Source organism: Chanos chanos, chromosome 10, assembly GCF_902362185.1.
Source record: "Chanos chanos chromosome 10, fChaCha1.1, whole genome shotgun sequence".
Taxonomy (NCBI): domain Eukaryota; kingdom Metazoa; phylum Chordata; class Actinopteri; order Gonorynchiformes; family Chanidae; genus Chanos; species Chanos chanos.
The window spans coordinates 2,006,959-2,021,357 of NC_044504.1; the positions used below are offsets into that span (position 1 = coordinate 2,006,959).

Sequence of the window (14,399 nt, forward strand, 5' to 3'; positions counted from 1 at the left end):
TTACAGAAGCGTCATTTTTACTACCGTAAAAGTTATAACGTATTGCGTCCGTCTCTTTCACGAACGTCGATATAAACTGAAGTCTAGGTGTAACTGAGTATTACGATTTTTTGCAGGTGATTTCTTGTCTCTACCATGACCGATACTGCAACTTTTTGCACCAACTGTTAACTATGCTTGTGCAAGAAACTACTCGAACTTTGACCCACTTCGAATGCGATACGCACAGGCCGTTGAAAATTGGTCCGTTTTGCAATTGATTCATAAAAGAGTCGGTACAATATTTGTTCCAAACATTTCTCAACTCGAGATTAATCTGAGATAAGCCGTATTTAGCACAAAGCCAAAGAAAATTCTTACAACGCAGCAACGCTTATTGCAACATGTTTGCTTAATACGGACTAATATGCATTAACTTGCCGCTTAAATTTAGTGGTAATACATCAGTTACAGACTAAAGTCAAATCCTGGTTCATAATGTCATCTAGATAGTCGGACTGTACGGCGAACGAAGGTTGTACTTAATCCACTCCCAAATTCCAAAGTCCTTCCAAACAACACTGTACACTCGAGGATTTTACCTATGTTGTGCATAACCAATGGCTCGATACGCTCACATTAAAGATTCAGTCGCACTGATTACCCTCACAAACCCACCCGTCAACGCACTCAGGTGAGTTGCATGATCTGTTGGAATTTTTTTTCTTAACCCTGGAGAGGTGACTCCGTCTAACGCTATAATACCCGTGAGAAACCATAAACAAATAGACCAAATGCATAGACGTTCGTATTAATTCTGATGTCCTGAGTAAAATCCAGTTTATGAATTGGAAAAGTCCTGTTGAAACGTGTCTTTTTCTGAACACTTAGACATCTGTGCCGTTTAGCTGAATAAGTGACGGCAAAGCTGTCGTGCGCATTTCTCATTCGAGACTTGTGCTGTGTCCGAAATCATTCACATGCCCCACTCACTTTATAGTGTTTGCTACATAGAACACTCACATTTCGGACACTTCATGGATGTTACGCCGATACATAATTATGCTCCGGATATTCGTAATTATTATCTCTTTCTCATAAACAAACGCCAGAACATCTGCATCTGATTGAGACAGGCTGCAAAGCACGATGGTCTAAGTCGAATGATGTAGGGTACATCGGTTGTGCCCTGCTTTTGACGATGCATCGTGGGATACTTTGAGTGCACTATACAGGGTATAACAATTCTCACTACACATTCGGACAGCACTAAAAAATGGCGAACTCACCGTATAGTGCACTACATAATGAGGAGTGAGTGACTTCGGACACAGCATTGGCGTTTAATTACTTAATTCACAGTCTAGTTACTCTATATTAGTGCAGCAGGTTGAACTAGATAACAGAGTGAAAACACACTTTTCTGTTTATACCACAGCGCAGCGGTGCGTCATGGCATCACAGAATCCGTGACAAGAGCCCTCCGTGACCCTACCGTGAAAGCGGTGGTGCTGTGTGGGGAAAATGGGAAATTCTGCGGAGGTAAAGTCATTTCTCTGACCACAGCTCCGCTTTTTCAAATGGAACGTGACGTCAGCATCCATCAGAACACAAAAAATGTGACATTTCTGCGTCTGTCTTCACAGGGGCAGACATCCGTGAGTTTGCTGGACCAATGACTGGCCCTGCGTTCGTGCCCATGCTAGATGATATTGAAGCAGGGGATAAGCCTGTGGTTGCAGCCATAGAGGGGATGGCCCTGGGAGGGGGACTGGAGCTCGCCCTGTGCTGTCACTATCGCATCGCCCACTCCAAGGTCAGCGAAGGTCATTTCTCCAGTGTAGAGTGATCAGAGCAGTACCATGGAGCGCTTCTGTCAATCAGATCAAAAATCAGGCCGTGTGGCCAACTGGGTGTTTAGATCAACCCAAACGTGCATGCGCTCAGTACGGACACCCAGTCTTGGCTTTGTTAATGTGTTCTAATGTCTAAAGATATTCTTTAAGGCAAGTAGTGGTTTAGAAGGGGTACGGGTTCAAATGAGTTCTCGTGAGATTCAGTATCCGTGGTGATAGCATCGAAGGCCTGACAGGTTTAAAGTATAACGAACACTGTGGCTGCTCTGGCTGGCTGGTTTACAGGCGCGGCTCGGGCTCCCAGAGGTGACCCTTGGTCTCCTTCCTGCGGCTGGCGGAACACAGCGCCTGCCAAGACTGATCGGCATTCCTGCTTCGCTGGAGCTTATCACCACAGGTCACGACCTTAGAGTTCTGCCTTTAGAAGAGTCCATATTTGTACATGTTTAAAAAGAGCCGCATTCAGTTTTTCTGCCTATTTATTCATCAGTTTTCACTTTGGTATTTTATAATACAGTATTTTATTGCACAGTTTTTCAGTATTTAAAATTGCAGTGTTGAGGGAAATCTAGCATTCTAAAGAGTCAAAATGATCCTGAGTCTTTTTGGTAAACTGAAGGAATGTCACACGATTGTATTGTAATACTAAACGTCAGTGTTCTGTTTTACGCATATCCGACAAAGAACAATACTCACAGCAGTGAAATATGGACTGACACCAGCCTCACTGTTCACTAGTCATTTTCCAACCATTTCCAAACAATGACCCAGGTAGATGCTGTGGGTGTAGTAAAGTAACTTCACCAGAGATCTATATCACTCATCAGTTTAATCTGTCTCTGTGGAATTTTGATGTTGATGTTTACTAAGCTGTCCACTAGGGGACAGACTTGCATCATTGTCATGGATTTCCTGGAATGCACAGTTGTAAACTCTAATGTTTCCTCTGACGACTTTGAGTAAGTTAATTGTTAGGCAGATATTAATGAACGCACACGCTGGTCATCAGCACTGGGCTCTGTTTACAGTCTGCTCTTGAACTGACTAATTTTTTACATCATTTAGACATAAGGAGATTACACTGATGCAACTGGGACATGTTTTTTTGTCTTTTTTGCCAAGTACTGAATCTCATGTCTCCCCCACAGGGCGTCATATCTCTGCTCAGGAGGCTCTGAAACTTGGAATTGTAGACCAGGTCACTGACAAAAACGCGTGTGAGGTGGCAGTGGAGTTTGCCCAGAGAGTTATGGGTAGGTATACGGACCAGACTGTGATGCAGAGAAAAGGGGGGAGGGGTTTGGGGGGAGAGAGAGAGAGAGAAAGAGAGAGAAAATATCCCTCCTACGCTCACTGTCATTCATGAGACACTGATGCTGTTAATGGTGAAGATCCTCGTCAGGGTGGGTTCAGACTTGCACAGTCTGATGTGTCTGATGTGTCAGCCAGTGAGTGAAAAGGAACCAACAGTGCTAGACATTCATTTTGAACCCACTTCTCTAAGATAAGCATTACAGTCGATAGGAAACTTCCTCCTGTTCAGTTGTATGATTTGTTTTCTTTTTTGTTGGAATAAGCGTCAGTGTTGTCAGCGGGGGGGGGGGGGGGGCTGAGTGGCATGGAACAACTCCCTCAAACTGTGGGAGGAAACCTGGGGAGGCGCAGAGGCTGGAGACAAAGTGGGCCCTCTGTGTGTTGATCTAAGTCTCATTTTCATTTCAGCTGCTCAGCCACATAATTAGCTGTCATTAGTGGTGGGTAAACAATACGGCGCAAGCAATCAAAACTCAGTGTTTCAGCAGGCAACTTCAAAATCAATGACAGCAGTTAAAACTGTGCTCATTCTTCTTCTCACAATTCTTTTTTCAAACGAAGTGATTTAGTCTGGGCACCAGTGACACTTTATGAGACAGACGACAAGCTATTCTGTTTTGTTGGGTTTTTTTATGGTCGTGATGGTTATTATTATGCTGGTTCTCGTTTTTTGTTTTAAAACCACCGCTTCTATATTAGAGTTACAGTGACTATAACCATAATAATCAAAAAGGCATATATATATGTGTGTGTGTGTGTGTGTATATATATGTATTTATATATGCGTGTGTGTGTGTATATATATATATATGTATGTATGTATGTATGTATGTGTGTATATATATATATATATGTATGTATGTATGTATGTATTATGTGTGTGTGTGTATGTATGTATGTATATATATATATATATATATATATATATATATATATGTGTGTGTGTATATATATATATATATGTATGTATGTATGTATGCGTGTGTGTGTGTGTATATATATATATATATATATGAGCATGTGTGTATGTATGATGTATATACATGCATTACACACAATCAGGTGTGAAATTAGGAGGGAGGGCAGTTAGCGTGCAGAACGGAATCAAAACATGTACGATTTCAGCAGGTTATGGTTAGACCAAAACAGAGTCTGTTGAAACTAAAACTGAGAGCCACACAGATTCGATGTATTTTGGTCTCCATCAGTCAAAGGTATTACTTTACCAACTGAGGAGAAGAGACAGGCTTTAACCATCAGATAACATCAGAAAGAAATGCAATGAGGGAATAAGATATGACAGTGGAGCCTAAAATCTACACAACAGACTTATGGAAATTCTACAAAATGAGTAAGCGTGTAAAACCCTCACGTGATATATTCGACGAAAGACATCATTACCCAACCAAAAGTGGCAAATGATAAAAGTGGAAGTGCGTTTGCTCGCGAGCTTGACTGAACAGGCGTAGTCCAGGTTAGCAGAGTAAGAGTGCAGACAAATCCCAAGCATTTGTTTGAAGACAATTTTATCAGCTGCTGTTGTTTTACTGCCGTGACTTTTATTCTGGGAATATTCTGTACCTTATTGTAACGGCTGCCATGGAGAACGCATCATGATTCACCGTCCTGTCATCTACCTTACACTGAGCAGCCATTTGACCGAAATGTCAATAGCTTTGTTCCTTCAGGAGAGGGAAGTTTTATTTTAGTCTTGAATTTAGTTTTTGATATCCGCCCTCTTAAATAACTGGCTGGTCATTGATAAACGGCTTCGCTTTTGATTCACATTCTTGTCTGGTTGTTACTCTTCAGTGTGGTTGAGTACACAGTTCTGTGTTTCCACAGTTAGTCAGCTCTGTACTCATTCTCTTCAAATGGCTAAGGCTCCCGTCCTGTGAGGGGCAGAATTATTCTCTGTCCCAGTGGGATGGAACATCTGCCACACACATCTGTCACAATGTGAAGTAGGTCTTTACAACTTAACTCCAAATCCAGCGTTGCAGCTCAGTCATCTGCAGATTACCAGCAGGGATATCCACCAGCACGGAACGGAAACCGGGTTAAAATGTACCACAGCTTTTGACTAAACGTAACTGCAGTGTTCGAGTGTTCATGAGAGCGGAATAACTCGGTATCCTTTGTTCTGATGCCCCAGAGTACTCACAGTTATGCAGTCATTAAGACAGTACAGATTACAGGCATTATTTAACAGTGACTGTGTACTAAACACTGTAAAACAAGAAGAGATGTGAAAGTAGAGAAGGACCCAACTGCTTCTTAAAGAAGGCTCAGTGTTTTGCTAAATTCCTTTTGCGTGGAATAGGAAAATACACTAAGTGTTGACTGGTCCTGATGCTGGCCCTTTAAGACCCATCTTTCTGACCCAAATTCAAGCCCAGGAGATGAATCTAGCTCCGTTAAGCTATAGTGGATCCCACCGCTGTCCAATCCAATCACATCAGTAGAGACAAGAAATCAAATTTAAGAGTCAGTCAGTCAGTCAGATGGTCTGCAGTGAAATGCATGCAGTTTTGTTTTCTACTTTGCTGCTTTGAAAGCTCTTTGGTTTGATTAAATTGTTCACATATTCAAAAGAGTTTAATGTGCCATCCCATACAAATACGCTTGGTTCAACTGCAGATCAAGAGCTGTTTGTGTGATTATTCGTACAGATGAGAAATTGAAACACAAACTCCTCTCTTTGTCTTACTGAAGTCAATGAAATAAAGGATGGAGAAAGAAACGGCACTGTGACTTTAGTATCACTAAAAAGACTGGTGAGATGCACACACACAGTGTTTTTCTTTTCATCGTACCCAAAATATCCAGAGCTCTTAAATTCACCTTTTTGCAGTAAACATTTCTGTGTTGTCACATTCTCTGTCTGCAGACAAGCCCCTTGAGTCGCGTAGGGTGAGTCAACAAACTGTCCAGTGTCCCCCAGACTTGGAAGCTCTCCTGGAGAACACCATGGTCCAAGTGAAGAAACGAGCACGTGGTGCTATCGCTCCCGTAGCCTGTGTCAAGGCGGTGAGGGCAGCTGCCACCCTGCCTTACAAACAGGGCATGGAACGAGAGAGGGACATGATGGGTACACTCTTCAACTCTGGCCAGGCCCGTGCCTTGCAGTATTTTTTCTTCGCCCAGAGGGCTGTTGGGAAATGGAGTCTTCCCAGTGGGGCATGCTGGAACAACACCAAGCCCAAACCTGTCCACAGGGCCGCTGTAATAGGTAAGACAAGAACGAACTTCAAGTTCCCAAAGCTTGCGTCTTAGCTCCTTTCAGTCCCAGGGCCATGAGGGATTCAACCCAACATAGTTTTGTACCAGTTCACTGGATTTATTCAGCTCTGCTGTCAGTTTTCATGATGACAGCGCTTTTCAGAGGCTTAATGATCATGTATTTCTATCGGAAACTAGACGGTCTCTAAGGAAACCGTCTTTATGAGACAGAGGTGTTTGCATGTTGTACTGCTGCCCTTCCTCTCAGCAAGCATGGAGATCATCGATGTAAATGTTAGTTACTGGCATTTTTCATGGAAGCGGATGTTTCCAGAGGATAGTTAGATGCAAAGGAGATAATTCATGATGCCTTTCAGGTCCTAGTTTAACTTTAACACTGTCTGTTGGCTTATGCTGTGTCACTAAAGCATTGACTGTGTGTTTAGGTCTCGGCACCATGGGAAGAGGGATCACAGTCTCTCTCGTAGCAGCCGGTGTCTCTGTTGTCGCCGTGGAGGTTGGGGAGAAGCAGCTCCAGGCTGGGAAGCAGATGGTGATGGCCATACTGGAGAGACAAGCCCAGAAAAAAGGTGTGGCCGCTCCCCTGGACCTCCTCCGGTTCTCGAACAACTTAAAGGACATTGGCGGAGTGGACCTGGTAATTGAGGCCGTGTTTGAAGATATGGCGCTGAAGAAACAGATTTTTAAAGAGCTGTCATCTGTCTGCAAGATTGATACCCTCCTCTGCACCAACACCTCTGGGCTGGACATAGACGTCCTAGCATCCATCACAGGAAGGCCACAGCAGGTGGTTGGCATGCACTTCTTTGCACCAGCTCATATGATGAAACTCCTGGAGGTTGTGCATGGGAGGCATTCCTCCCCTGAGGCTGTGGCCACAGCAATGTCACTGGGCAAGAAGATGGGAAAGGTTAGCGTTGCGGTGGGAAACTGCCCTGGCTTTGTGGGAAACCGCATGCTTATGCCATACGTGGAACAAGCCAACTTCCTACTGGAGGAAGGTGCTACACCTGAGCAGGTGGACCAGGCTCTGGAGGAGTTTGGTTTTGCCATGGGAGTCTTCAGAATGTCCGACCTGTCTGGGCTGGATGTGGGATGGAGAGTTCGGAAGGAGGCTGGACTGACTGGACCCAGCGTCGCCGCGACAGAGTCTCCACGGAAACGCCAAGGCCGCAGGTACGGCCCGATAGCTGACCTGATCTGTGAGCAGGGTCGACTGGGGCAGAAGACTGGGTGTGGCTGGTACCTGTATGACAGGCCTGGAGGTCGAGAGGCAAAGCCAGACCCTTGGATCCGTCGCTTTCTCGAAGAGTACAGGACCAAACACGGTCTTAAGGCCCGCGCCATCGACAAGCAGGAGATTCTCGATCGCTGTCTGTTCTCTCTGATCAACGAGGGCTTCCGTGCTCTGGAGGATGGCATCGCAGCTGGTCCCGAGGATGTCGACGTCATCTACGTGTTCGGGTACAGCTGGCCACGCCACATGGGTGGACCCATGTTCTACGCTGGAATGGTGGGTCTAGCCAGAGTCCTAGAGAGGCTGGAGCACTACCACCAAGCTCACCCAGACGTGCCTTCCCTCCAGCCCAGCACGTTACTGCGGAGGCTGGTGGCCAGTGGCAGCCCCCCTGTCCAGCAGTGGAGAGGATTCATTAAAAGGATGCGTAGCCAGCTCTGAGTCACCTCAATATGTTTCTCAGTTATAATCACTACAATAATACTGTATAAAATTGCACGTAAACAATAATAATAATAAAAATATAAAAAAAAAATTTCTTAAACATTTCTTGGTCTCCTGTTTTTTTTTTCTGCACAGTGTTTACTTGTGTTAACTGGGGGAAAAATATGAAGTTATATTTATGGAAACCTTGTGGAAAACAAAGCACACGTCAGTCCTGAAGGGGAAAGGAGACCAACCATGTTCCAGCCTTGAAGGTTACGCTCATTCATAACCTAATTTCATTTCTTTCGTTCTGGTGAGGTAATAACCATGGCGGTATTTCACGCACCTTGCCTGTCAAAATGAATTAGCTTGACTGCCGTCAGGGGAGAGCTCCCAGTGCACATCTGGGGTCTCAGAACTTGCCTGTGGCCACTACTGTGTCAGCAAATTGAAAAGGTACCAAGATAGGGCTATTTCTTGCACAGACTCAGACCAGACGACCTTTTCTAGCCCCTTTCAAATCAGACTTCAGTCCAGACTGTGTGAGAAACCCCAGATGGGAATCCTGTAGGTGGTCTTTCTCTGCCAGACGTGTTCTTAATTTAGAGTGAAAAACTCTAAATCAAAAAACCAGACCACAATTCATTGCTAGATTGTTAACATCGTTCAGAATTAAGGAGGCTGTGGTGTGTACAGTTGAGTTTAGTGTAATTATTACTTCAACACACTTCTTCAGTCTATTGTCGACTGAGTCTTTAAGAGATGGTTTCGTAATCATTTCATGAGACAGAACTTAATTCCATTAGCTCTACTGCAGCGAGTCAGATCTAAGACTATGTGACTCTAAATAAATGTTAAATATCTTATTTACACACATTTTTTTCTGATTAGCATCACGAACCGTAAAGATTTTATATATATATATTTATTTATATATATTTTATATCTTGTGTATCTATATATATACAGCGCAAGAAACGAATGGGAGATTAACAGACGCGGAAGTTCCAAAATAGAGTGTGCTTCGCCCTCATCATTCTCGTGCTGTGATGATGTCGCGATCTGCCGGGGAAAGTGTGTCCTCACAACCTTTTAGTTCGAGAGCAGCCCCGCGTATTTTACCAATGCGGGGACCTCGTCACAACCTCACACTTGCGTCCAGTCTCAGAACGTCCGGTTTCTTCTCCTACGTCTGAAGATGAACTAGTAAGCGAACACCGATAGTTCGACTCAGTGTGTGAGTACTCTGTGTCATTTATCCAGTTAAACCGACCAACTTTTGTTGTTTTTTTTATTATCGTGGAATATATTTGAAGTGATGTGAGCCAAAAACATAACAACCTTTCATCCCGACAATCTAGGCAGTGGATGCCTCTCAACTATTTTTCTTACTGGATTCCTCTTGAGAAAGAACACTCAAGGATTAAATATCTCTCCTTGAGAGGAGACAGCTCTGCAATTTGTTCTACGGAGTGAGACGATTAATCATCTGGCTGGAAGATTTTTTTTTTTTTTTTGCGGAAAAGTTTGACACAGATGTTTTTAATGACACGAAGAAGCCAGATGTAACGCGGACATCAACCCAGCGGGATTGTCGAGTCTTTTTGTTGTCTAAGTATTGAACACGCTGGCTCGAGAGAACATAATGCATTTTTTCATAACTCTTCACGGTGATATGAATTTCTACTGACTTTGCCGCCTGTATTTTTCATATAGGCTTGCCCATTCGATGTTTCACGGGATCAAAACACACGTCTCCGTTTTTATTTAAGGAGTGAATGGGGAATGGCCTCTTCGGGGAGCCAGAAGGGTCCAAAGAGTGTCAAGCTGGACGAGGCGCAAGCCTTAGCCAAGAGCTGCGCGGGCAGACCGGACTTTCTGCCGTGCGACGGACTGTCTGTGTGCGCAACCCATAGGCACGGGAAGTGCTTCAAGTTGCACTGGTGCTGTCACCTCGGCTGGTGTCATTGTAAGTGTGGTCTTCGTTGCGTCTCACCGAGGAAACATAGACGTGTGGGCTAAATGACTGCAGGATATCTAACAGCGGTATTACAGTCATATTTTAAAACAATTGTTTTATAGTAGTTGTGGCGGCGCACCATGTTTACAGAACAATCCATTGTATGAATCCAATAGGCCTACATTTAGTCAGAATACCTCTTTACATTCGCCTGCTTGCAATCTGAATTAATTCAGTGCGTGATTTTCATGGTAGAGTTCATTATGTTGAGGGTTTTTGTAAAAACAGTCAGTTGATACTGAAAATGGTTCAGCTGATAAATCTCACACGAGGAATAAACCTAATTCGTCGATGTTAACGCTTGACAGAATTTCATTTAGTAAAATCTCTGTGCTCTCAGGGATTTCATTACACTCTTCGACGTGAAGTTTGAGAGACGGTTACTCAAACACAGTGAGTCTAAATGTAATTCACGGGGATTTCCTCCACAATATAGGCTATGTCTAGTAGCAGACAGAATGGCAGGGATGTTGTCAACACATTTAAAAAGAGGTGGAATATGGCGTGTTTAGACACCCCCAGATATTGTCGTTGTATCACTGCCATGTCATATCTGTGATAAACTTATCGATGTTTGTGATGTCAGCCAGTGGGTGAGTCTGCTGAATAAGGCAAACTAAAAACACGCTCTTGGAGCAGGCTGCGTGGTCTAAGGAAATGAAAAGTGACTGTTTTTTTCGTTTGTTTGTAGAACTTGGACCAGTGTATGAATAGCCTGACCAATGTCTAATTTATACCTGCTTGATGCTTTTGTGGTTTCAAACCCGATAGTCATCTCATTCATTTCCTTTAATTCATTCTCATTCTCTTCTTTGGGAGAGTGGCCAACAACAACAGAACCACTCGTAAATACCAAGAATATGTGATTAAGACCGCAGGACAGTACATTTGAGAGAGGATCAGTATGTACGCGTTTTATTCATGTGTATATTTTTGATCCGTTCATTTCTCATTATGTTGACAGTGATAATTTTCTGGCCTTATTAACAGAGACGGATATGCTAATGTATGTACATAGATTATCAATCGGCCACCTTCGTTAATGTGCAGCAGCTGAGGAAGATGCTGCTGGCGGTACATGGCGACTTTTAAAAATAAATTCTGAATGATCAGCGATGTTGTTTTAGGTCAGCCGCTGTGTGGAGAAGTAATTATAGAACGGGTTGCATTGAAACGTTGAATGATTTGGCCGTGGTTGACACTAAGCATAATAAAATTTTAAAATCTTTGAATCAAAATCTAAGCTTGGACAGACATCCCCACCTTCAGCAAAAAGTCTTTGGGCTCTGATTGTGCAAAAAACAGGATGAAACGATGAAAAATGTTTCGTGTTTTTTGGTCTCCCACAGGTACTGCTCAGTCACTTTCAATGAAGCAGGAACACTGCCTGTCCCTTGTTAATGAATGACTAGACTATGACTAAACGAATGATTCTTTAACACCCAGACAAACACCCTCATATATACCAGCTTATGTCACCCTCTGATGCTTAATTAACAGCCTTTGGGCTCTTCCAAGCAGAGAACCACATGTGGAGTGACTTATGGAGAGACTAATTCTGTTTTCTGTCATACTGAATCTCTTGATGTGTTATTCTCACTCAGTGTGCCTTGGTAATGGGAAGGGACTGGAGTGTACCTGTTGTTGCTCTTAGCTGGTAGTAACAGGGGGATTAGGTCTGTGACTGTACAGTTCACTGCCTTCTCTGCCTGCCAGCCAATCAGCTCTGCGTTCTCTGCCTGCCAGCCAATCAGCTGTATCCCCCCCCCACCCTCCGCTCTCCACAACAGAAATGTCAATCTGCTCCAAGGCACTGGAGCACAAAAAAACTCAATCTACACCAGCTACACCTTCACCAACCAGGAGAAGAGAGCCAAATGAGTCAGTGGTTGGTGTATGCTCTGACAGGCAAAGCTACTTTATCATAATTCATTACAAACACACACACGCACACACACACACACACACACACAATCTCTTCCATAGTAATACCACTGTTTATGCAAGAGTACTTCTGTATGATAATATATCAGCACATTTTACTTAGCATTTTCTTTTTACACATTCAGGATTATTTTTAACAGTAAATATGGCTAATCTTTCCTCATTATGTTTCTTTATATAAAAGGTTCTTAAGGCCTGGCTAAATGAATTTATCGTTAAGGCCTCAGTAGTTCAGTGAAGATTGCTCTACAGATAGACTATTACAGTGAAGTAAGTCCATAAACTGTCTAAAGTGTCAGACTGGATTTGTTCCTCTGTCTGGTTTTAACAAACATGGCCTCCTCCAAACTGTCATTTAGGGATTTGAAAATAAGGCTAATTCACTTTTATGAAGCAATAGAAAGTCATAAAGAGCTTCTAGCTCACAGTTTGAGCAGTCAGAAGCGTTGCCAAGAAACCAAAATTGAATGATGCAGTTAAAGAAAAGGAAGGAAAAGTCTCTGACAAAACTTCCCCAGAAACTGGTCACATGTAAAACACATTCCACACATCATTGCAGGGGGCCTGTAGAAAAGTTTAGGTCATACTAGAGCTGTTGTCAAGGGAACCAGAATATAGTGTCCTTTACGCAAAAAGTCTTCTTCATGCATTGCCGCTTATCCTAATTAGGCTGCTGGGGCCTATCCGCTCACGGGGCAAAAGGCGGGAAAACACCCTGGACAGGTCGCCAGGGTGCTGGCAGTGCTGGCTGCCTACTGCTCCTAGTTCATAGTGTGTGTTCACGGCTCTGGTGTGTGTGTGCTTACTGGTGTTAGGATAGCTTAAATGCAGAGGCTGCATTTCACTGCTCAGTGTGTGTGACAAATAAAGTCCTTCTTCATTGAAATGCAGAAGCTCTGTGTTCACGTGCTGAGGGTAAAGACCAGTCCACCAGGCTATGGAAGCTCTCCTGCTGCTTCATCATTCAAGGCAATACAACTGCAAATGAGCGTTTGGCTTGTATCTCACTCTCAGTCTATCTGAGAGGATAAAAAGACACCTAAAATACAGTCACTGTCTCAAACACAGTCAGCAACTTAAACACAGTCTTTAAAACACAGTCAATGTCTAAAACACAGTCAATGTCTAAAACACAGTCAGTCTCTAAAACACAGTCAGTGTCTAAAACACAGTGAGAAGAGCATTTCTGGGATACATGTAGTAATCCCACTCATATATTCACTGAGTCAAAAAAAACCCCGTCACAGGGCAATAGATCAGGTGGGAAAATTTACACAATTAAGTTTACATCTCTCTGTCTCTGTCTCTCTCTCTCTCTCTCTCTCTCTGTCTGTCTGTCTCTCTCTCTCTCTCTCTCTCCCTCTCTCTGTCTGTCTCTTTGTCTCTCTGCAGGTAAGTACGTGTACCAGCCAATGACCACTGTGGGCCAGCTCCCCAGTACGCCAGTGCCTGCCGGTCCATCTCATTACACAGACTCTATGGATCTGTCAATATCCCTGACAGAGCGTTTCCTGAGAACAGCTCCGTGCTTCCTGCCCCCCCTTTACCCAGACTCACCCAAGTACTGCGACATTTCACAGCTCTTCATCGACGACTACGTCATCAAACGCATCAACGGCAAAATGTGCTACGTGCAGCGGCCCGTCCCCCCGGCTCCGCCCACACCTCCTCCACAGCCCCGCCCACCCCGTCAAAGCCCACAGCTCCAGAGCCAGTGCCGCTCGCCCAACCCTCATTTAGGGACGATCGAAGGACCCAAAATGGACCACTGCTCCTCTCCGTCCAGCTCCGAGGACTCTGGGATCAGTGCTCTGGGTGTTCACTACCCTCAGTCTTGTGAGGAAGACTCTGATGAGGAGGAAGAGCCAGATGAGCTCAGCACAGATGGGAGCTCCAGCCGCGGGAGCTTGTGGGACCAAGAGGACTGCTCTCTGCTGTCCCCCTCTAAGTCAGTTGTGGAGATAATTGAAAATATTGAAACCACAGTGTGACACGATCCAAGGGTCAGTCTCTTTTCCTTTACTGCGACTGGGAACCCTTTTCATACGGGACGTAATGACCAGATATGGAAAAGAACAAATGGAACCTCCAGTTACATTCAAATGCTTTGTAATCCCTGTCTAATCCATGTTTATACAGTAAAGTTTACTCCGTAAAGACGGCTACTTTTATACTGTCTAGGCAAACTGCACTCTTATGTGTGTGTTTTACTGCTGACTGCCCTTGGCCTTTGCATGGCTCCAAAAGTGGAAATATCTTGCACGAGGTTCCCTGTCTCTGTGAAGTAAAGAAGCACATGAGTTTGATAGACTTGCATGTACACGCAGTCCCTCATTTCAATGAAGCAGATAATGACAGGAATGGGGAATGACCTATAGGG

At 44.0% G+C, this 14,399-nt stretch overlaps 2 protein-coding genes across 2 annotated transcripts; both read left to right on the forward strand.

Moving 5' to 3' along the window:
* Positions 1-161: 161 nt before the first annotated feature.
* Positions 162-8,146, forward strand: ehhadh (enoyl-CoA, hydratase/3-hydroxyacyl CoA dehydrogenase). Its single transcript, XM_030786484.1, has 7 exons — positions 162-673; positions 1,418-1,521; positions 1,626-1,795; positions 2,121-2,232; positions 2,984-3,088; positions 6,040-6,381; positions 6,818-8,146. Exons 1-7 carry the CDS (start codon positions 600-602, stop codon positions 8,068-8,070), a joined length of 2,160 nt encoding a protein of 719 aa, XP_030642344.1. The 5' UTR covers positions 162-599; the 3' UTR covers positions 8,071-8,146.
* A 1,694-nt stretch (positions 8,147-9,840) lies between these two features.
* Positions 9,841-14,010, forward strand: LOC115823272 (UPF0524 protein C3orf70 homolog B). The gene is made up of 2 exons (XM_030787312.1): positions 9,841-10,024; positions 13,412-14,010. Exons 1-2 carry the CDS (start codon positions 9,841-9,843, stop codon positions 14,008-14,010), a joined length of 783 nt encoding a protein of 260 aa, XP_030643172.1.
* The last annotated feature ends 389 nt before the right edge of the window (positions 14,011-14,399 follow it).

Excerpts from the sequence above, each read along its gene's own strand:
- ehhadh (XM_030786484.1), top strand. The coding sequence starts at position 600 with ATGGCTCGATACGCTCACATTAAAGATTCAGTCGCACTGATTACCCTC. Across the intron at positions 2,233-2,983 it reads GCTGGAGCTTATCACCACAG|GGCGTCATATCTCTGCTCAG; the intron begins GTCACGACCTTA and ends TCTCCCCCACAG. Across the intron at positions 6,382-6,817 it reads CCACAGGGCCGCTGTAATAG|GTCTCGGCACCATGGGAAGA; the intron begins GTAAGACAAGAA and ends CTGTGTGTTTAG.
- LOC115823272 (XM_030787312.1), top strand. The coding sequence starts at position 9,841 with ATGGCCTCTTCGGGGAGCCAGAAGGGTCCAAAGAGTGTCAAGCTGGAC. Across the intron at positions 10,025-13,411 it reads TCACCTCGGCTGGTGTCATT|GTAAGTACGTGTACCAGCCA; the intron begins GTAAGTGTGGTC and ends GTCTCTCTGCAG.